General features: G+C 38.8%; 1 protein-coding gene across 3 annotated transcripts in view; it reads left to right on the top strand.

The window, feature by feature from the left end:
• Window positions 1-22,287, top strand: part of STX18 (syntaxin 18) — a 110,450-nt gene that overhangs the window by 77,337 nt on the left and 10,826 nt on the right. For all 3 annotated transcript variants that reach the window (XM_067556399.1, XM_067556400.1, XM_067556401.1), the window contains exons 4-7: window positions 177-254; window positions 383-449; window positions 10,905-11,020; window positions 16,407-16,495. In XM_067556399.1, the coding sequence (XP_067412500.1) occupies window positions 177-254; window positions 383-449; window positions 10,905-11,020; window positions 16,407-16,495 (350 nt within the window). The remainder of the gene's footprint in view (window positions 1-176; window positions 255-382; window positions 450-10,904; window positions 11,021-16,406; window positions 16,496-22,287) is intronic.

Here is a 22,287-nt window from a genome sequence, read left to right as displayed (position 1 = left end):
ATGTATACATTTACATACTATTATGGATAAAAGGATTGTAAAGTAACCCCCTCATTGCTCAGTCGCGGTGTCGAGGTGGAACGAGCAGGTAATAAAGGGTTCCGTCTCCCCAATCCATCCCAGGGACAACCTGTTTGGTTATTTCTAACAATTATCTTCTCCCTTTTTCATTTCAGCACACAAGGATGTCCAGTCCCCACAAGTGAAGGAGCACAGAGTAGCTGTCTTGGACTTCATTGAAGATTATTTAAAAAGTATCTTATACATGTTTTTCTATTAATGTATAACAGTTCAAAGTGAATTATTATTTGATAGTACAATATTATCAACCTCTTTATTTTCATCTAACTACATTTTTTCTGTTCTTAACATTTTTGAACAGGAGTGTGTAAGCTGTACTCTGAACAAAGAGCCATCCGAGTCAAACGAATGGTAGATAAGAAAAGATTGTGAGTATTGTTACTTTAAATCGCCTGATTTCCTATGTAACTCTTTAACTGAATAAATGTGGACCTAGTGCATGGGATTAGCAATTTTTAACTAACAGCAGCAAGATGTGCAATTTTCATGGTGAATGGTTGCATATTAATACTTTTTATGCCTGTGTCACACAGTGAAGGCTATACATTCTGAATGCTAAAATATATAACCAATTATTCCAGATTTCAGATATGTATATGAATTAACCACAAAATTGTTATAATAAGGGTTAAAAATCTGACTTGAAACCTACAAATACAAGGAAACTCTTGTGTAGATCTGAAATTGCCCATGTAATCCATCCTTTTTAAAATCAGATATATGCTACTTTATGTAATATCATCCAATTTGGAGATGCTGCAACCTGACAATATTCCTCAAGCCTGATATGGAGGATACTCTCTCTGTAGGTAATTGTTCACTCTTCATACCTGTTATGCTCTGAACTTTCTGCGGAGACTGCTAACAAGGATAAAAGAATGCTACTTGAGTTGGTGTTTTTTGTGATGAAGACTAACTAGGAACTGGATTGAAACCACAAACTCGTAGCTCATCAAACAGCTATCTGAAGATAATAGTTTCCCCTTGCTACCAATATGAGTTAGGTTTGAACCAGTCTCCTAGAGTTGAAAAGTCCGATAGTGTTTTAATACTACTATCCTGAGACATCCAGTCATCCAAATAAATATTTTTTTCAAGGAAGCTATGGCTACTGTGAAAAAATATGCAGGTTGTTGCCTTTTTTCCAACCAAGGTTTACAAACAGCTTCCTGCAAGTTTTTTCTTTTTGCTTTATTCATTTTCATGTGAGGAGACTGAGTGAGAACGTTAACAATTTTAAGTTTGTCACTTCCAAAAACAAAGTCTCTGAAGTTGTAATACGGCCAACCTTTTCTCAGTTTGCAAAATGCAAATTCTAACCCTAATTTCCTTTAGGCAGGTTTTCATGTGGAAATAACAAATTGCACAACACATGTGCCAATACTTAAAAGTCTAGAATATTTTTCAAAGAATTCATACTCCTTTGTCTGGGTAGAATATGAACATGCCAGTTATTATTTAAATTAAAACTAGTGGGGAGGTCTTTAAATATTCTCTGGGATGTATATTCCATCCAGAATCATAAAACATATCTATAATTAAAGGTGATGGGATTCACTTGAGGATTTTCCCCTTAGAAATAAATTGCTGTAAGATCCATTTTATTTTTATTTTTATTTTGTGGAGAGGTTCAAAATAACTATTTGAGAGAATCAGGATAATGCCTTAAAATTTTTCATAATCCATCAGGAGGCAGCTTCTCCTGGAGACACAATAGCTAACAACAAACCCAGCAGAAAAGCCTTGCACATGAGGCATAAAAATCTTGTCAGATTTTGTATTCTTCATATTGAATTTTGAAGAAAAAAAGTTCGATTCCAGCAGTCATCTAATTAAGCTAATAAATGTTCCCTGCTATTCTGCTCATCATACCCTTATGCTATCACCTTCGTGTAAAGCCCATTTTCAAGATGCCTCAGTGAACCAAATGGGGAAAACAAATCAATTTTATGTTCACTAAGCATGAAGCAAAAGAGCTACACTAAAAGTTAGAACTTTTCTCGAATTCTAAGCAACAGTATAACACTTAAATAAAAACTTGAGTAGAAGACCAAAGGATGTTGTTTTGCCGCTTTTACTCAGTGTAAGAACCAGAAAGCAGATGTTAACCAGGAATAGGCAGTATGCATTGCAGATGTAATGTAATAGCTAAAATTGCTATTTAAATTAAAATTCAATTTAAATAAATAATAGGGCATAAACCAATCTTTCTGATGACTTAAAGAAAAATTGTTTTTTTTCATATGCCTTCAACTAGTTAATTTGTAATTTCCCTAAGAATTTCAGTAGACACTTTATGTGATAATAAGAATCTGTTTAACAAAGCCTAGTTTGTTTAAGTAATAAAAGTCTGCTGCATTTCAGGCTTTTTATTCATTTTTAATTGAAAACTGGTACATTAGCATACTCTGGAAGTTCAGGATTACAAAAAAAAAGGCATATATTTATTTAAAAGTCAATTAATCCTTCATCACATCATCTTTACTGCAGTTAAGCAGGTATTAAATATATGCTTGTTAACAGGAAACTTTTTTAGTATTGTATAAGTAAATCTTGTGTCTTTTTATTTAGATGAGCTAAATCTTAAACTATTTGGACATAATACAATTTGGCTTTATGTATTCAATTTTTATGATAAAAAGTTCTCCCAATCACATTTGACTAATTTTCCAAAATGAAATATTAAGAAAAGTGGGCTGTTGCCTTTCTCTTTTATGTTACTAGCCTAGTGGATAGTGGGGAAGCACTAGATGTAATATATCTTGATTTTAGTAAGGCTTTTGACACAATCCCTTATGATGTTCTCATAAGCAAACTAGGAAAATGTGGTCTAGATTAAATTACTGTAGAGTGGATGCATAATTGTTTCAAAGACCATACTCAAAAAGTAGTTATCAATGGTTTGCTGTCAAACTGAGAGGGTTTATCTAGTGGGGTCCCGCAGGGGTCAGTCTTGGGTCCGGTACTAGTCAGTCATTTCATTAATGACTGGATAATGGAGTGGAGAGTACGCTTATAAAATTTGCGCATGACACCAAACTGAGAGGGGTTGCAAGCACTTTGTATTCTAATTCTGTCCCCCAAAACGGTCTTGACAAATTGGGGAAATGGATTGAAATCAAGATGAAATGCAATAAAGACAAGTACAAAGTACTTCATTTAGGAACATAAAATCAAATGCACAACTACAAAATGGGGAATAATTGGTTAGGTGGTAGTACTGCTGTAAAGGATTTAGGAGTTATAGTGGATCACAAATTGAATGGGAGTCAACAATACGATGCAGTTGCGAAAAAGGCTAATACCGTTCTGGGGTGCATTGACGGGAGTGTTGTATGTAAAACTTGGGAGGTAATTGTCCCTTTCCTCTTGGCCCTGGTGAGGCTGCTCAGCTAGAACACTGTGTCCAATTCTGGGTTACACATTTTAGGGAAGATGTGGATAAACTGGAGAGAGTCCAGAGGAGAACAACAAAAATGATTAAAGGGTCAGAAAACCTGACCTTTGAGGAAAGTTTAAAAAACCAGGACATATTTAATTTGAGAAAAGAGGTAGACCTGTGGGTATACCTGATAATAGTCTTCAAATATGTTAAGGGCTGTTATAGAGAGGACTGTGATCTATTGTTTTACAAGTCCACTGGAGGTAGGACAAGAAGTAATGAGCTTAATTTGCAGCAAAGGGGATATAGATTAAATATGAGGGTAGTTAAGCTCTGGAATAGGCTTCCAAGGGAGGATGTGGAATCCGCATCATTAGAGATTTTTAAGAACAGGTTGGACAGGCACCTGTCAGGGATGGTCTAGGTTTGCTTTGTCCTGCCTCAGCACAGGAGGCTGGACATGATGAGCTCTCATGATCCTTTCCAGCCCAACATTTCCATGATTTTATTAAATGTGCCTACTTAGTTTAAAAAACCCAGTTTTATTCATTGATATTTAAAATTTTATTTTTTCTCCAATTATAAACTGTATATAGGTACAGACTGAAAATTCTGACACTGTATACAGCTTTTAAAAAGAGAACAGAGCTTTTATTCAACTCAAGTTGGTTTTCATTTTTATGGGGAATCAGTATTGTATTGGTCTTCAGAACAATTATGCAAACTGTTATGGTCATCTTCAACAAGTCGTAGATTTCTCTGTATGGTACAGATGCAGGAGGCTTTTCTTTACTATTTGTGCTTTCCTCAAGACCCAGTTCTTCTTTGAGTGATGTCCCTGTGGGTGCTCCACTTTAGGTGTTATCATGTCCCGCGGCCTCGATCGGAGATCTTCTCAGCAGTATTTGCTAGGGCTGCATGCTCACAGCTCATCTCACAGCACCATCGGCATGTCTTCTATTGTGCGTGTGGCCCAACCCCCTCAGTTCCTTCTCAACCGTCCACGGGCCGAGACGGAGCATTTCCACCACTCAGAAATTTTTTCCTAATTGCCAGTTTTTAGAGTTAGTTATTAGTATAGTTTATTCATAGTTAAATTTAAATATGCAGGCCACGGCACCGATAGTCAGTAAGGTACCAACTGTGGCACCGATGATTAGGAAGGGCACCAACAATAGCACTGATTGTTACTGATGCACCACTCACCGTACCTACCTCTGATGCAGTTCCATCTTCGGCACCGACTACCAGTGCGGAACCAACGGGAACCACGACACCGACCCTGGCACCTTCAGGCAAAAGGAGGAGCTGCAAACAACATCACATACAACCTGTGCAGTCTTTATCTCCAAGATCAGAAGGCACCCCGGAGTCTCCAATACATTTTGCACATGACACAAGCCATATCCCTGCTATGGTCCACCGTGGTTTGCCCCTCCTATGCCATATCGCGGACAATGGCATAGCTGGAATGCCTGGTCCTCATATTCGATAACACACAAGACCTACTACTCCCATGTCAGCACCACAAAATCTATGAGACTGTCAATTTCAAATACAGTGGCTGAAGTGGGGAAGGAACTTCAAACAGAGAGCTTCACTGTGGTCAGGATACGTCTCCTCCCACAAATGAATCATCATGTTCCCCAGATGTAGCTGTGATTCCCCCTGTACCTACCGTTGTCGATGATCCCAAAAAGTTCAATGATCTTTTTAAGAGAGTAGCTCAAGATCTGGAGATCCCTCTAGAGGAAATAACAGAATCTCACCACAAGTTGCTGAAAATGTTGCATACGGCAACACAGTCCAAAATCCCAGTCTTCATGGATGAGGCTTTAATGGAACCTGCTAATAATATACGGATGACACTGCCAACCATTTCTCCTACCAACAAGAGGAATTATAGGAAATATTACATTCCAGCCAAGGGGATGGAATTTTTATTCACTCACCCACCTCCAAATTCACTTGTGGTAGAAGGCGCTAATCAGAGAGGAAAGCAGACAAACTATAAGGCCACACCACACGACAAGGACTGGAAACATCTTGATTTATTAGGCAGGAAAGTCTAGTCATCCTCTACTTTGTTAATGAGAGTCTCTAATTATGCAGCACTCCTATCTATTTATGATCACAACATTTATGAGAAGTTGTCACAATTTACCAAAGACATCCCAGACACTTAAAGAGATCAATTTAAAAAACTGATTAATGAAGGACAACTTGCAGCAGGACATCCCTGCAGGCTTCTTTAGACGTGGCAGATACCGCGGCTAGGACAACAGCCACAGTCATCGTCATGCATAAGGCTTCCTGGCTTCATTCGGCAGGTCTTCCGAGGGAGCTGCAGACAGAAATAGAAGACCTGTCCTTTCACAAAACAGCTTTTTGCTGAGAAGATGGATGAAGTCCTCCACTCAGTGAAAGATTCCAGGGTGACCCTCAGAATGCTGGGCATATATACACCTGGAACAAAAAGAAAACAACACAGGTTTCAGCCCTACGCTCGCAGATATCCTTTCCAACCCCAGTATAAACAGTATGAACCTCAAAGGGGAAGACAAAGATCACGACGCAGACACCCACAACAGTCATCTACCAATTCTCAACCTACGCCATCTAAGCAACAGTTTTAAGAGGTTGGTTGAGGGTCTGAAAAACCCCAATAAGCATGCAGTGCCTGCTTCACTAAAGAAAAATTTTGAATTCTGCTTAAGACCATTCCATCTCAATTGGTCAATAATAACAACAAACAAATGGGTTTTGGAAATAATCAACTCAGGATACACCACCCCATTCATATCCATTCCCCCCCACCCACTACCCTTCCCTGTCCCTTTTCAGGGACTCATCTCACATGCAAGCATTGCTATAAGAAATAGAATATCTACAAATAGTGGCAGTAGAACATGTATTGCCTCAGCATGTAGGAAAAGGATTCTATTCCCACTGTTTCATAGTACAAAAAAAGAGTGGGGGATGGAGACCCATATTAGACCTCAGGGCATTAAACAAATCCATGAGGCAACAGAAATTCAAAATGGTCACTGTAATGACTATAATACCTGCACTGCAAAGGGAGAATTGGTTTTCAGCCCTCGACCTACAGGACACATATTTTCATATTACTATCCACTCGGTGCACAGGCATTTCCTAAGATTTACGGTCTCCGGCAACCACTACCAATAGAGAGTTCTACCATTTGGCCTTTCCATGGTACCAAGAGTCTTCTCCAAAGTGCTCGCAGTGGTAGCGGCACATTTAAGGAGACAGGGAATTACCATCTTCTCATACTTGGACAACAGTCTGATAAAGGCATCTACTCAAAACCTAGCCAAACAAGCTACCGATCAAGCCATAAAAATATATTGAAAACTCAGACTAAGGATAAACATCAAAAACTCCACTTTAAATCCAACTCAATGCCTGGATTTTATAGGAGCGGCCTTGGACTCAACAGGAGCCAGAGCATCACTACCAATGCCAAGGTTCAGAGCTGTTACAGACCTGATATCATTAGTAAGGAACAGCCATACCGTAACAGCACGTGTAGCCCTACAGCTTTTGGGTCACATGGCAGCTACAAAGTTCATAGTGCGTCAGGCACGTCTACACATGTGATATCTCCAAGGGTGGCTCACTTCAGTATACAGACTGAACAGACACAGTGTGAACAGAGTCTTAACAATACCAAACATGGTAAAGGACTCTCTGATATAGTGGACTCAGGAAAACAATATGATGACAGAAATTCATTTTTCCCAAAAGCCACCATTGATTATGATCACCACCAATGCCTCACTCCTAGGATGGGGAGCTCACATGCAGGAATACATAATTCAGGGCAGATGGTCAGAATTGGAAACTAACCTTCACATAAACATATTAGAATTTCAGGCAGTGCGCAACACTTGCCGACACTTTCTACCATACATAAGGAACAAATTAATAAAAATTATGACGGACAATATAACATACATGTTCTACATAAACCGCCAGGGGGGAGCAAGATCCCACTCCCTATGCAGCGAATCAATGAGACTATGGAACTGGTGTATAAAACACAATATTGACATATTGGCGACATACCTGCCTGGCAAACAAAACATCATCGCAGACAGTCTAAGCAGACATTTTGCACGAAATCACGAGTGGGAATTGAACAACGAAGTCATCAAAGAAATTTTCTACAAATGGGGACATCCAATGATAGACCTCTTTGCCATGAAACAGAATTGCAAATCCACCTTTTTTGCTCAAAAGCAGGACTGAGGCCAGGATCAATGGGAGATGCCTTCATACTCAACTGGGATGAGGAACTACTATATGCGTTTCCACCCATACCAATGATACACAAGACCATGCAAAAAATCAAGGCCGACAAGGCTATCGTGATAATGATAACACCAGCCTGGCTGAGACAAACATGGTTCTCCGCTCTCCTGAGCATGTCAATACACAAAACAATCATGCTTCCCCCGAGACACGATCTCCTCTATCAGGATGCGGGCCAGATTTATCACCCAGATATACGAAAACTTCACCTTACAGCATGGTTAATAAATGGTTCTGTCCCGAAGAATTGCAATGCTCTGAAAAGGTGAGACAGATATTATTAAACAGCAGAAAGCTAAAAACTAGGAAGACTTACCTGCAGAAATGGCATAGATTCCAATCATGGTGTGAAGAGCGACGAATTGATGTGTTTTCTTCTATTCCGATGATTCTCGAATATATAATGGAACTAAAGAAATCAGGGTTATCAATTAGTTCCGTAAGAGTACATCTATTGGCGATCACCATATTCCACCACAAAATAAACAATGTGACATTATTCTCTCACCCGACAGTAGAAAGATTTTTAGCGGAATTACAGAAAGTATTTCCAGTCGTTTGTGCCCCCACACCATCGTGGGATTTAAGTTTAATACTCAGAGTCATTTGAGCCTCTAGCAACATATTTATTCCTCCACATGTGCATGAAGATTTCATTTCTGGTTGCTATTACATCTGCCCGACGAGTCGGAGAGATCAGCGTGCTGATGGCTTATCCCCCCCCACATGATATTTCACAAAGATAAAATCACCCTTAGACCACACTCTAAATTCTTACCAAAGATAGTGTCATTTTTCCATATTAACCAGCCCATACACCTACCTACCATTTATCCGAAACCACATTCCAATCCACAGGAGGTGGCACTACACACTCTGGATGTTAGGAGGGCCATAGCTTTCTACCTGGAAAGAATGAAACCATTTTGAAAGTCAAGACAAGTTATTCGTGTCACTAGCGGAGTGCTCGAAGGGCAGGGTCATCTCCAGCCAAAGACTATCTAAATGGATTTGAACATGCATTCACTTATGCTACAAATAAAAAGGCTTACAGGTTCCCTCAGGGACCAGAACTCATTCCACGAGAGCAATATCCACTTCTGTAGTCTTCTTGAACGATGTTCCTATAACGGAGATATGCAAGGCTGCAACATGGGCATCAACTCATACCTTTATAAAGCATTATGCTATTGATCAGGCATCAGCCAGAGATGCCTCACTAGGACTAATAGTACTGTCATCTGTACAAAACAATTAATTCCAAAGTCCCTCCTCCTATACAGGGCACTGCTCTACCGTCACCTAAAGTGGAGCACCCACAGGGACATCACTCAAAGAGGAAGAAAGGGTTACTCACCTGGTGCAATAACTGGTTTTCTTTGAAATGCGCATCCCTGAGGGAGCTCCACTGTCCTCACTTCTCCCCTCTGCTTTGGAGTTCTAACCATGGACTTTGTGGTGGAGAAGGAACTGAGGGGGTCAGGCCACTCATGTGATAGAAGACACGCCAACCGGCGCTGTGAGACGAGCTATGCGTGTGCGGCCCAAGCAAATACTGCTAAGACGATCTCTGATTGAGGCTGCGGGACGCGACGACACCTAAAGTGGACAACCCACAGGGGGACACATCTCGAAGAACACCAGTTACTGCACCAGGTGAGTAACCCTTCTTGGAGTAAATGTTTAGGACCAAATAGAGTTTCCTGTTGATTCTCTTTTGGTCTTGTTTTAAGTATAATGAGAATGACCAGATTAGACTTTATCCCACTTTCTCCTTTTTTTTTTTTAAATTAATATCCTAATGGTTACACACCAAAGGAATTAAATTTTTTCATAAGGAAGCTAGTGCAATACCTAGTGTGCTGTTTTGGCAGGTATTACTGTCTGCTAGTTTTTATCAGTCATTTGCATTCTTAGGTAGCAAATTTTCACCAACACTGGAAAAAATGTAGAGAAGAAGCATGTGTTTTTTAGTTTCTCCATATAACAGAGTAGTAGTTTGGCTTCAGTTCTCCACTCTCTTGCTGTTAGAATTGATAGCAGACAAAGGCAAACTACTGAAGTTTACTGAATAAAATGTATAATCACTAATTTTCAATCCCACTATTATTCTATTTTGGTATTTTTAGGAGAAATATGTATGACGGATATTTAGTAAGAGTTCACTGAATAAACAACTGATATTTTTATCGGGGTTTTAATCATAATTAATCCATATCTCTTATGTAGCTCTTTTCAACAGTAGATCTCAAAGCACCTTACAAAGGAGGTCAGCATCATTATCCCCATTTTACAGAGGAGGAAACTGAGACACAGAGAAGTGAAGTGATTTGCTCAAAGTCACTTAGCAGACCAGTGGCTGAGCTGGGGATTGAATTCATGTCTCCTAAATCCCAGTTCAGTGCTGTATCCATACCACATTTATTAACACTGCAGACAGTTGCAGGGACTGACTTAACAATAAATCGGTCCATCCCATACAAACTTTCTTGATTTGCTTCCAAGTGTCTGTTGTATTCTTCCGCAAACAATATATATGAGACTCGCTTTCCTTTACTGGCTGCATTGCAGGAGCACTTCCTTAGCTTGCTAAGTAAAGATAATTATTTTTTAAACCAGATGCTCAGCATTTATATTTTGTTACCTTTGCTTGATGATATTTGACAATATGTACAGTAAGAACTCAAAAACTACTTGCAAAGAATGTTGAATTTGCTATTGTTACAGAAAGCATTTTTTGTTTTAGAGGACTGTTTAAACAAACTAGCTTAGAACTGACATTTTAAAATGCTAGGGTTATAAAAGAAAGTGCATTGAAATCTATTGTATCCATTTATTGCAGTCTTACAAAATTGTACTTACCCTGAGCAAGTAATTATTTTTTCAGGAGTGATTAAATTATTCATTTTCTTCATTATTCTCAAACATCATGGTAAAGGGTGGCAAATACATTTTGTATCTTGGCTGGTAAATTTCGTAAGAGTTCTGCAAGGCTGATTTACTGTGTGCTATATTTCCAAGTAATCTTTGATCAACATCTTATTCTCATTTTAGGGAAATTCAGTTGTATAAACTTAATTAAATGATGAGCTCTTGTGCTTTTAGGTCCAGGCTTGAACCTGAACAGAGCAATAAAGCTAAAGCACTCTCTTCCCCTGAAAAAAATTTACAAAATTCTTTAGAAGAATCTGAAGAAAAACCTGCTTGTGAGGAAAACAAAGGTAAGAATCCAGTCCTATTACTTTTTCTTTTGTGGCATGCACTGTTCATCCAACTGGATACTTTCCTCGGATCACAGAACTATTGTAAGGCTTCCTCCTTTCACTTGTACCTCATTCTCTTTCTTTCTTCCTTCCTTCCTGAGCTAACCAGGCTATCCCAAAGTAGATTCTGAGTGAGGCAGCAAAGTCTTAAACTTTGTGGCATGTTTCAGAAGCATTCTTCAACCAGGGCAAATGTTCAACCCAGAGCTGCCAGCAGAGATCACTATGAACTTTCCCACATGCTGTTATTCCTCAGTTGTTTCTAATTTCCTGATTTTTTTCAATATTTAGGATGTGACAGCTCAGCCCATATTAAATTAACTCTCTGTGAATATCTTGGTTCTCACTTTTTTAGTACTCCTCTAAATGCATCTGCTCTGAGGTGCTGTAAGAGTTTGTAGAATTCCCTTAACTGATAGAAATGCAGGCTGTCTGAAAATTAGCCTCTTACATTCTTTAAAAAACATCTGCTCTTTTTAAGACAAAGGGAGATACTGAATCCACCACCTACAACAAGATTTGGAACGTTAAAAAAAAAGTGTGTGAGAGCTGGGGGAGAAGAGGCAGATGGGATGACAAATATCTGGTTCCCGGGGGAATGCTTTTTCTCCACAATGCTGATTTTTGCTGCGAGAGGGATTTTGTCCTGTCCGTCAGTAAGTGAGCATTGTCTGATAGCCAGATTGTTAATGGTGATACTTACGATTATTATTCAATTCAGCCAGTTCCCTCCAGGGCAGAGCCTGAGGATAGTGTTGGAAATTCTCTAAATTCTCTGAGCCTGTGAGATGTTTGTCGCTTTTCTCCTCTACCTGCCAAGATAGCCTTCTCAGGGTATGTCTGCACAGCAAGCCACTCCCAAAAACTCCCCACTCCCAAAAAAGTGTTCTTAACTTGGGTTACCTAACCCGCATTAGCTATATCTGGTTAAAATAGCAGTGAAGACACAGCAACTCCAGCAACTCAGTTTTTAATTCAGGTTAAGGGGCCTGGGATTGAATTTGAATTGCTAATTTGCATTAAAAGTTGAGTTGCTGTGTTTTTGCCACTATTTTAACCTGAGTTAGCTAATGTGGGTTAGCTAAACGCAAGTTAAGAGCACACCTTTTTTGCAGTGTGAGCATATTCTAAGCCTGCATCAGGGCAGATAAACAGGCAGAACTTTTTTGCAGGAAGCTTTTCTGAGCAATAACAGCAACTTCAAGGATAGTTTCAGGGTTCATCCACAAAAGGACTTCTATTTTCTGAATGATGTTATAGAAACACGTGCTTTCTCCAGCTTTAGTTCTGCCCTTTGATCTGATGGAGGAGCCTGGGGTACTAGGTGAATATGATTTACAGCACTGATATTCTGTTTAGAGGGAAACAAAAACTGAAATAAATGTGACTTCAAGTTAGGGTCAGGCAGTATCTGCATCTGGTAGACAGAGGGGAAGATGTACACAGAGGAGGTCTATTAATCAGAAGGGTATTTCTGGTCATTAACTATTCGGTCTTTTTCTTAAACAGTTTTGGTAAAAGAGGCAAGCCCCTCTGGGCAGTAATTTTACATGTTGTGCAGCAGGGTGCTTAGGGAGAAGTGGAGAAACTCCATTTCTGAATGAAGGCTCTAATTTTGAATGGTCCCTCAGCACCTGCAAATATTTTAATTCTTAGATGGTGTAGTTTTATCTACCTAATCAGCTACATTTCTGCAATTTCATAGTAAGCTTTTTCTTCTCAAATTGAAACTGCTATAAGAAATAAAGCTGAAGGCTTTGAGTGTCTGTTTATGGTGCACACTACATTTCCATAGTATGTCTGAGCAATGCAGCATGTAGGTGATAGTTGTTTTTCCGTAGCTCATATTATCAGCATTTTACAGCTGTGAAGCATGCCAGCAGAGAACTGGCAATGTACTAATATTTTCAGTGATTCTGTGCAGTTCCAGCTGTATGAAACACCACTGTAATTTTGGACAATTCTGTGCAGCCCCGTCATCCAGATCACTGTTATAATACTCAGCCCAGAAATCTATGCCATGCCACAAGAGGCTCAAGTCTTTGGTTGCCTAGGGCCATCAAATCTGAATCACAACATTACACTGAAAAGAGGTGTCACTTATTGCACCTTTCACCACATTTCAGGCTTGATGGTGATTGTGCTAGTATTTTTTCATTATTAGCCTAACTTCAATTGTTAAGAAGCAAGTAGCTAAAAGTGTGTTTTATTATATAAGTGAAGCTGATGCAGTGCTCTTAGAGATGCTGATTACTCTTTGAGAAAACTGTGAGGCCCCTATATGAAAATAACTCTACCTGGAATATTTTATACATACATAAAACACTCCCATTCACCCTCACCCTGTGTTCTTTGTTGCATATATGAGGTTGGCTTCAGAGTTTGCTGCTGTTTATAAAACATAATTTTCATTGTGACGTCACTTAGTTGCTGTGGAAATGACGATTATGCTATCAATAGGGGATTTTGTGAGTTTAAGTCATTTGACCTTTGATTTCTTATAAGTGTTTTAGTAATAAAAAGCAAACAAAAGAAAATTGGAAAAAAAATGTAATCAAGGTTATTTCTAAGTAGGATATTTTCCACGGGGCATCAGTAGCTTGGGGGAGTGGTGACTGCTTGCATTTCTGAAGTGTCTATCCCCATAGCCTCTGGGCACTCTTACATAAATAAACATCTGTGCTACAAAGATTGTTCCCTGATTGGAGCATAGCTTTTGCCCAAATCACCACCTACATAGCATCTTATTGGAGGGGACAAACTCAGAGTGGAACTGGGGGACTCTGTCCTTTGTTAGAACATTTGGAATCTTGGATAAATCTTTTACCTCAGAACATCATGGTACAACTCAGGTTTAGTCTGTTCTCTGGCACGTGTGAAAGAAAAATGAGATTACTTTGTTTTGATACCGAACACCATTGTTTACATCAGAATTATAACAAAGATGCATCATTGTAGGAAATGCCCATTTGGTGTTTGTTTGATAAGACATTAGAGATTATATATTCCCCAGTTTTTATTTGCTTATTACATACGGGACAATTTGTTTAAGGAATGAAATATAAATGATAGTTTTTCTTATAATCCTTCAGTTTTACATCTCTCACTTCGGTGGGAAGTAAACCAGTTTGGAAGTGGGATAAGATAATTTGATTGTTAATTGAAACAGCCAATTCATCTTTCAGAAACAACAGAGATATGAAGTACTTCATTTCAGCAATCCTAAGAAATAGATATTTTTCTTTCTCTAGGTTTTGCTAGATGAATCATAAGTCATAGAACAGCATCAGAGTGTACTCCAGGAAAGCCCTAAATCTGCTTTCCCAGTAGCAGGAAATGTGCCATAGTGACAGGAACAATTCTGGGAGGATGAGAGAATGTCTCTCACCTAGTGCTTACCCCAGGTGTATTTGCTTATTAATGAACTTGTTGGATACAGGTGCTGCTTCTTGCCAAATATTGGCAATGCCTGGAAATAATTGGTTCCCTTGGGATAAAAAAGGGGAATATTTATTATTTTTTTATAGTCAGTTCCATAAACTAATTATCCTCTTTTCTTTGAATCAAGTGAATAAGATCAGAATGACAGATGAAATCTTGAACAACTACTTTACTGAAAACTGAACAGGATATTTTTTTGCAATGACATGTATTCATAATTTTGGTGAAACATCTAAGCAAAATAATTTATTTCTCTGTGAAATACACGTCAGGAGCTGATGATGCCCCATGGAAAACATAATCAGAATTATTTCTAAACAATCTTAAAATGTTTCTTTCCTTTAATTGCTTTTATTAGGGCATGTGCAAGAAACAGAAAGTCTGGTTTTCTTAAGAGCTAAGCTTGTCCTGCTGCTCATTCACAATCTTTTGTTTGTAACATGGCAATCATTTCCTCAGAAACCAGTTGTGATATCAGATGTCAATCCTTTAATTTTTGATAAAGGAATAAGCAGTAACACCAGAAGTTTTTTTTTTTTTTTTTTTTTTTTTAAAGATGAGTTTCATGCAGATAACAAAGAACAAGGGAAAAATATTTCCTTATAGTATCTCTCATAGAATTGTTTTTAAACAATACTTTCAGAGGTTTCCCAAGAGAAGTTGTTTTCTCTGAGTGGTGCATCAACATTGCTTATGTAATTGAAAACATTCAGCTTCAAGATTATAAACAATTAAAATAAAGCAAATAAAAAGGTATCTAAGTATCTAAATAAGGAAAAATATTATGATTAACAGCAAATCCGAAACCTACAAAAAGGTAAATCAAAAACCTTGCTGCATTTTAGGTTTGCTACTCGCATCTGGTAACTCTAAGCAACCAAGGCATAGAGTCCCCTGGGGAGTGGTACAGGTCTCTGTGCTGAGGTTTGAAACTATGGGCCCAGCTGGTGGGATAATAGAGAACCTCCCCAAGGTACAGCAGTAACTCTGACACTTTGGGTACTGATGCTGCTTCTTGCAAAAACAGAATCAATCGTTTCCAATGAGATAAAAGGAATGAAAAGAGAGAGGTATTTTTCTCCATGTCCAGAAGTACCTCATAGGAGTTAACCTTAATTTGCAATTTCTATTGTATACTCCCCCAGTCTTGCAAATTGATAGGCATCTTCATTTATGAGAGTAGCCCTTTTGAAACGAATGGGGCTGCTCCAGTGTGTGAAGTAAACAGGTGTTATAAGTGTTTTGCAGGATGGAACCTGATCCTACAACTTGTTGCATGCAGGCAGACCCCTTGTGAGGAATCAATTTCAGGATTGGGACCCTAATCTGCAGAATCACCAATATAAAGAAATGAGATCAGTCTAGGGAGGTTTACGCTAACTTTTTAAAAATGAGGTTCTGTGTTTAATTTTGCAAAATAGTCTGAGTAGCAAGAAGTGGTTTTCTGAAATCTCAAGAGAGGTGATGATGGCTTTATACAGGTAGTGTCATTTTCAAAAGTTTACTCATATTTCGGTTAAAGTGCAAATTATGGGGGAAATGACTTTATTTTGACTTTTACAGATGTCTCATTTCCTGACGAAGGAAATGATGCCACAAAGACGTCTGCACAGACTTAACTTTATGCACTATGAGTAGTTCCACTGGCCGCAATGTCCATACTTCAATGCAACTACTTCCAGAGAACAAAATTAAGCATGTGCATAAATCTTTTCACCCCCCCCCTCCAGTCCTGCAGTTGTACCTTACTTATGTGATCTGATAATAAATGTAGAGCATGAATCTCAATTAACTAGAAATGAAATCTAATAGTTCGATAGCTGATACTAAATGAGTAAGCAATGGTTGTAGCTGCACATTTCAGTATGCTGATTTGTTTGGTGTTTTTTGGTTATCTTTACAGACCAGAATCTGACAGATGAGCAGACTAACTTTGGGCTATGGAGGGATAGCAAAGGTGAAGATGAGTTGTCACCTGAAGAAATTCAGATGGTAAATTTAGTTAATTGATTTCCCTCCCCCACCCTTCCAGTTAATGCTATCTGTGCGTATGGTGTATTAAGGAGCAGAATACACACTCTCACTTGGCTCTCAACTTGCTTTTTATGCAGAGTAACTTAATAACAAATGTTCCTAGATGTGCCTTTTCCACTTGGTTTCCTATTTCTTAGTATCAGCTAATATTTAAAATTGCTACAAAATAAGAGAGATTGCTGTGCAGCCATATTAGTGAGAAAGTATTTTTCAGCAATTAAAACTGTCCATTGAAATTTAAATTTAAAATGCACTTTAATTTACTATATGGATTGCTGTTTAAATCTGCAAACAAAGGAAGTCCTGGCAATGTTAAGAGAGGCATAAAGAAACTTTTGAAGGATAAAGATTGTTGCTGCTACTATGCTGCCCTTTTTGAGTGATACTGTTCCCAGAACACAGTTCAGTTACTCTTATTTAATTTTATTCTTTTTATCTGTGAATTTTTAGGGCTTATAAAAAACATTGATTGAGCAGGTTTTTTTAGTATGAATAGGCAGCCTACAAGCTTTCTTTCACAGCTCTCTGTGCAGCTCACCTATTTGCCACCTTATGAGGCTTGTTCTCAGAGCAATGTGTTGGAAAGCTAGAAAACTCAAACCCTGGGACTAACAAATGCTCTGATCCGAATTGTCAGAAGGGTAGGTAAGGAGAGAAGCAATCTCTAAAGCTCTTCCTACACTAGGAAAATTTTCTAAATCTGTCCTGCCATTGCTAACACCAGTTCAGCTCTGTCAGTGTTAGCAATATTAGGAACCCCAGTGTCAATAGGCCACTGGCTATCATTATCTTTTCATGCTCTGTGTCAGTTAACCCTGCTCTTGGCAGAGCTGATTGACATGGTGGTTTAAAATGCAAGTAGCAGCTGTATCCCAGGTCTCCGTGTTGCTAAACTTTCTCTAGTGTGGACAGGACCCAACGTATTTGGAAACCAGGTCTCATAGGGCTTTGACATAAACACCTTGCATTGCACTTGAAAGCAAATGGAAAGCAATACAATAGATTGTAATGTCCTCAAAATGACTAGTTTTGCTAAGCAGAAAGGCTGTTGCATTCCGCAGTATCTGAAGCTTTCATGATGGTATTCAAGAGTAGTCATAGGTAGAGCACTATAGTAGCCATCCTAAAGATGACAAAAGGTATAAATAACTCTGGGAAGGGCTATAGCTAAGGAAAAAGTTCATATTCTCTTAGCTAATCGCAGGTTGAAAAGACAAATATGCTTGACCACAGTTGCTGAGGGTTTAGGAGGAAGGAGAGAGCCCCAAACAGCCCACTGAATTGCAGACCACATTGAGAAAGAGTGAATGTACCCCCTCTCAAGAGAAGGGAGCAGACATGATCCTAATAAAGCCCTTCACAGGCTTCCCTGGATGGTTATGCCTACCTCCGTCTCCTCAAACATCACCATTTTGTTTCTCAATCTGACATAAAAGGCCACATTTCACAGAGCCTATTTTCTTCTGTTTTTTTCCAGCAGTCTGCATGATAATGTTAGCGCTCTCCATGTAAATCTCTGCAGATCAAATGGAGGCTAACACCAGCAATTTGTGTATTTGCTAGACATTATGTGATTGCCACCGTGCCAAGGGAAGATGCTAATGTAGGGAAAGCAGTTCTGCAGTTCCTCTTCTGGTGGGATTCCTAGCTCCACCTCCACTGGAAACTGCATGGGAGTTACCTAGTGTAATGGACGTATGCAGTCACTCAAAGAAGTGGGAACAGTTACATCCTTTTTAACTGTTGTTCTTTGAGATATGTGGCATGTCTATTATATAGCTCACCCTCCTTCCCCAAACCTGGGTGTTTCACCTGAGGGTCAGGTTTTCGTGTATGAAGGAACTGAAGGGTGGGTTGGGTGGCTCTGTCCTTTATACCCTCGGCTTGGAGCATGAGGTCACAGGGTATAGGCATAGCCCCTATGGGTACTTCTAGGGAAAACTCTTCAGCACCAGTGCATGGAACACCGCCCACACAGCCAGTGTAATGAACATATACACCACATCTCGAAGAACAACAGTTATGAGAGCTAAGTAACCATTCTTTACTGGTATTGCCTTCTCTCTCTGTTCATATGAGCAGTAAGACTATTACTGACATAATATTTTCCCACTAATTGATTGATGCTTAAAGTGCTTCTAGCAAGCCTTAATTCTGTTTTCTAGACCTAATATGAATTGTTTTATTATTAAACAAATATTATAACTAGATGAGGACATTTACAAAATTCAGGGATGTGTGTAGTGGTTTTGTCTAAATAAAACTGCATTGTTGCAAACACCTGAAAGCATTTTTTGAGCAATAGTTCTCCAGGTATGCCTGAGGTTTGGAGACCTACGGGTACCTAGCCGAAGGATTTTGTGTACATTCTGATGAATTTTAGGTTATTTTAATATGATTATGTTGATTCACAAGAACTGGAAACTGATGAATTTCCAAGCTGTTCTGAAAGATTTTTTCCCCTGACAGAAATAAAACATTGGACAAAATACTGGGCCCAATTTTTCCATTTATGTGCAAAACCTGAATTCAGTGGAATTACACTAGTCTGAGTAGAAATCAGGCAGCTATATATATGCTCTGCCCTCGAGCATTGCATTAGGACACTGTGTCAGATAACATGCTTCATCACAACACTGCAACAACCTAGTGTCTTCAATGCAAGAATCTCAATGTGCTTTACAAATGTTAATGAATCTTCACAATATCCAGTAATTGATTCAGTAAGGGGTGTTTAGATATTTCTCCTCTATTTTTATGTATGCTGTTACAGAAGTAGTTAATTTTTACTCTTTTCATTCTTTTTCTGTGAATAATAGTCTATAATAGTACAATTGCATGGAAGTTACCGTTATTTTAAGTAATTGCCTCCCAAAATGAACAGGGTGACAAATATTGTTGAAATTGCAGTATTGGTTTTAAATTGGAATGTGTTGTGGCAAATTATACCCATAATTCACAATCAGCATTTCATGATCTTTCCTGAGGGTAAAATAATGAGTTAAACCTCTATCATATGGCTACAACAGCAATTTAATTCATTATTTCACCCACAGGAGAGATCATTATATGGTCCAAAATGGTTGAAGACTATTGTGTGATTTGCACAATAAATTCCAATTTATAACCCATAGTACAGGTATATTAATGTTTTTATAGTTATTGTAAGCAGATGTCTTGTGGTCTGATTGAGAAGAATAAAATCTGTCTTTGCTGTTTCTGTTCTGAAAAGGTCTAATTTTCCTCAACTTTCATCATATTATTTTTTGTCTACGGTGAAATCACGTACAGACATTTAATGATGTATCTTTTGGGATAACAAAAAAGAACTCTTTAAATTACTTCTATTCATTAAATCTTCGGCAAAGTCTAAGCAATTTGTCATTTTGTGCCATCCTTTTGTAACAGCATATTTTACTGTCATAAGAAGAGTTTTCTTTATTAAGCTGAGCTGTATTGATTGTCATAGTTTCAGTTTTATGTTCCTATCATGTAACTTCTTTTGTGACATATGATGTATTATGTGCTCTGTATTCTAACCTTTTGTTCAATTGTCTGTTCTATCATAGCTTATTACAGTGAGGACCAAATAATTCATCAGCCATCATTTCAAATTGCAAAGTTTATCTAGGATGTTTTAAAAAAAATATGGAGAGGGTTTTGGATTTCTTTTAGAATACCTTCTCAAAGTGGATTTATACTATTTGTAACATCACAAGCATTCAATATGTATTGAAAATCTGACTTCTAAATTTGGTTATGTAATTCTTTTTAGGGTGCTAAAAAGCTGTATAATTTTTGGTGCTGAATTTTTTATGCAGGATTGTTCAAACTTATTCCTGCAGCAGCATGAACAAGATTGTATAGTCCTGCATGAAAAATTCAGCACCAAAAGTTTTACAAACAGCTATAAATTGGTTCCCCTCTCCAGTTAGTGACCATCTTGACTGCTGAGTGCTGGACCTCCTGTGCCTGGTTCACCACTTTACTTGAGCTTTACACTGGTGTAAGTCCATTTAATATTTACACTGTTGTAAAATTGAAGTAATGCAGTGGTGAATCAGGTCCCAGGGGATTTAACAGTTCTAATCATTCATTACTATACTAGTTAAAAGTCTATACTAGTCATTAGATTTTCTTAAAGTAGAGTCTCCAAAGACAGGGTCCTTATGATGGGATGTAATTACATTCGTTAGATTGGGCTGTTAGGATTCTGCCATGATCTAATCATGAATTAATGGGCAGGGGAATAGGCTGGACTATGGATGGATTGCTGCTGATGGTATTAAACCACTAGAACCACTTTCTAGAGTGCTTCAATGCCTGTGGGGAAAAGGAGGCTTGAATCACTAGATATCGTGCTCTAGCATCACTCCGTAGTTGAGGGTGGGTAGGCCATGGCTGTGGGCACAGTTGAATATCCCCTAAAGATATGTCTGTAGACAGGGTGGGACATTTTAGAAGAAACAAATAAGTGGATTTGCTAAAAATGACTATGTTCAGCATCCACTTCTTCTGTTGGGAATGTTGAGGCAATGTCAGTTGGACACCTACCTTCTTTAATGGGTTAATGCTCATTTTAAATATCAGAATGAAATAAATGCCACACAATTACTCAAATAGTGTTTCAAAATGTAAGACCATCTGTTGTGGGGTGATTACCACCCATAACGTCCCCTGCTGACTGAGTGTGGCACTGAAGGCACCCCCGGCCTTGGTTTCCCTCCCTGGGATGTAGTGCCTCAGCTTTCCAGACACCATTCTTTTCTGGAGATGTGGCCAAGTCACAGACAAACACCTTCTTCCAGGGTAGCACAAGTCCAGCTAAAATTTCCAACAAACACAAGATTCTTCTGCCCTTCAAAAGCTTCTCTTCAGCTGCAGACCCTGTTCCCAGCCCTTTTCTGGGCTGCCTGTGAGATTGTGGCTGGCTCTGGGATACAGCGCTCAGCCCTCAGGCTGTCCTCATCCCCTGCTGGGCTCTGTTCCTTGTGTCCTTCCCTGCTCTGGTACAGAGCACCAGGCCCCAAGGCTAGTAGCCGTGGAGTACCCAGCCTCCTGTAGACTGTTACTCAGGGCCTTTCACAGGAGCCTGTGATTCCACTCCAGACTGATCTCTCTCCGCCCTTCTTATGTGACCAGGTGTCCATTAAAGCATCATCTGACATCACTTAGCCCTGCTCTCTCAGGCTGGTGAGTGGTGCTGGTTCCAACTCCTTTTAATGGGGCCAGTCACGCTGTGAAACCATCTATCCATAATGAATAAATAAATCTCACAACAGTGTATCCTAAAAAGAAATATTCTAAAATCCAGGCTTCCTTTCTTAAAGGGCAAACTTCCTCATCATATATGTGGTTGGTATGTACTACACCTGAAGTAGTCTAATGGTCACCCTATGAACTAAGACGATTTGGAAGGGAAGAAGTGCCTGACTATACAAAAAAAATGAATTTGTACTGTTGCTGTGTTGGAAAGTTAAGGAATAATGTTACTAGCAGGAAAGAAAAATGTTAGACTGTTATACACAGTATTCAGTGGCATATCCTAGAGATCAGCTAATAGACATTATGGAGGCACGGTTCACATTTCCATAGTTAAAGTAGTGCTGATTCAGCCCTCTTAAATAGCTGAAGGTAAGGAGTCAATTTTGTGTAAGTACAAATGTACTTGTATATCTTCCTGAAATTTTCATCACATAATCTATGAATAAAGATTAAATTTTCTGACAGTTTCCAAATAAAAATCAATT

Source organism: Emydura macquarii, unplaced genomic scaffold (assembly GCF_026122565.2).
Source record: "Emydura macquarii macquarii isolate MOO-44397 ecotype Brisbane River unplaced genomic scaffold, CSIRO-AGI_Emac_v2 contig_1768, whole genome shotgun sequence".
Taxonomy (NCBI): domain Eukaryota; kingdom Metazoa; phylum Chordata; order Testudines; family Chelidae; genus Emydura; species Emydura macquarii.
Note: the sequence above shows the minus strand (reverse complement) of the source record. Positions and strands in the feature narration are given on the sequence as shown.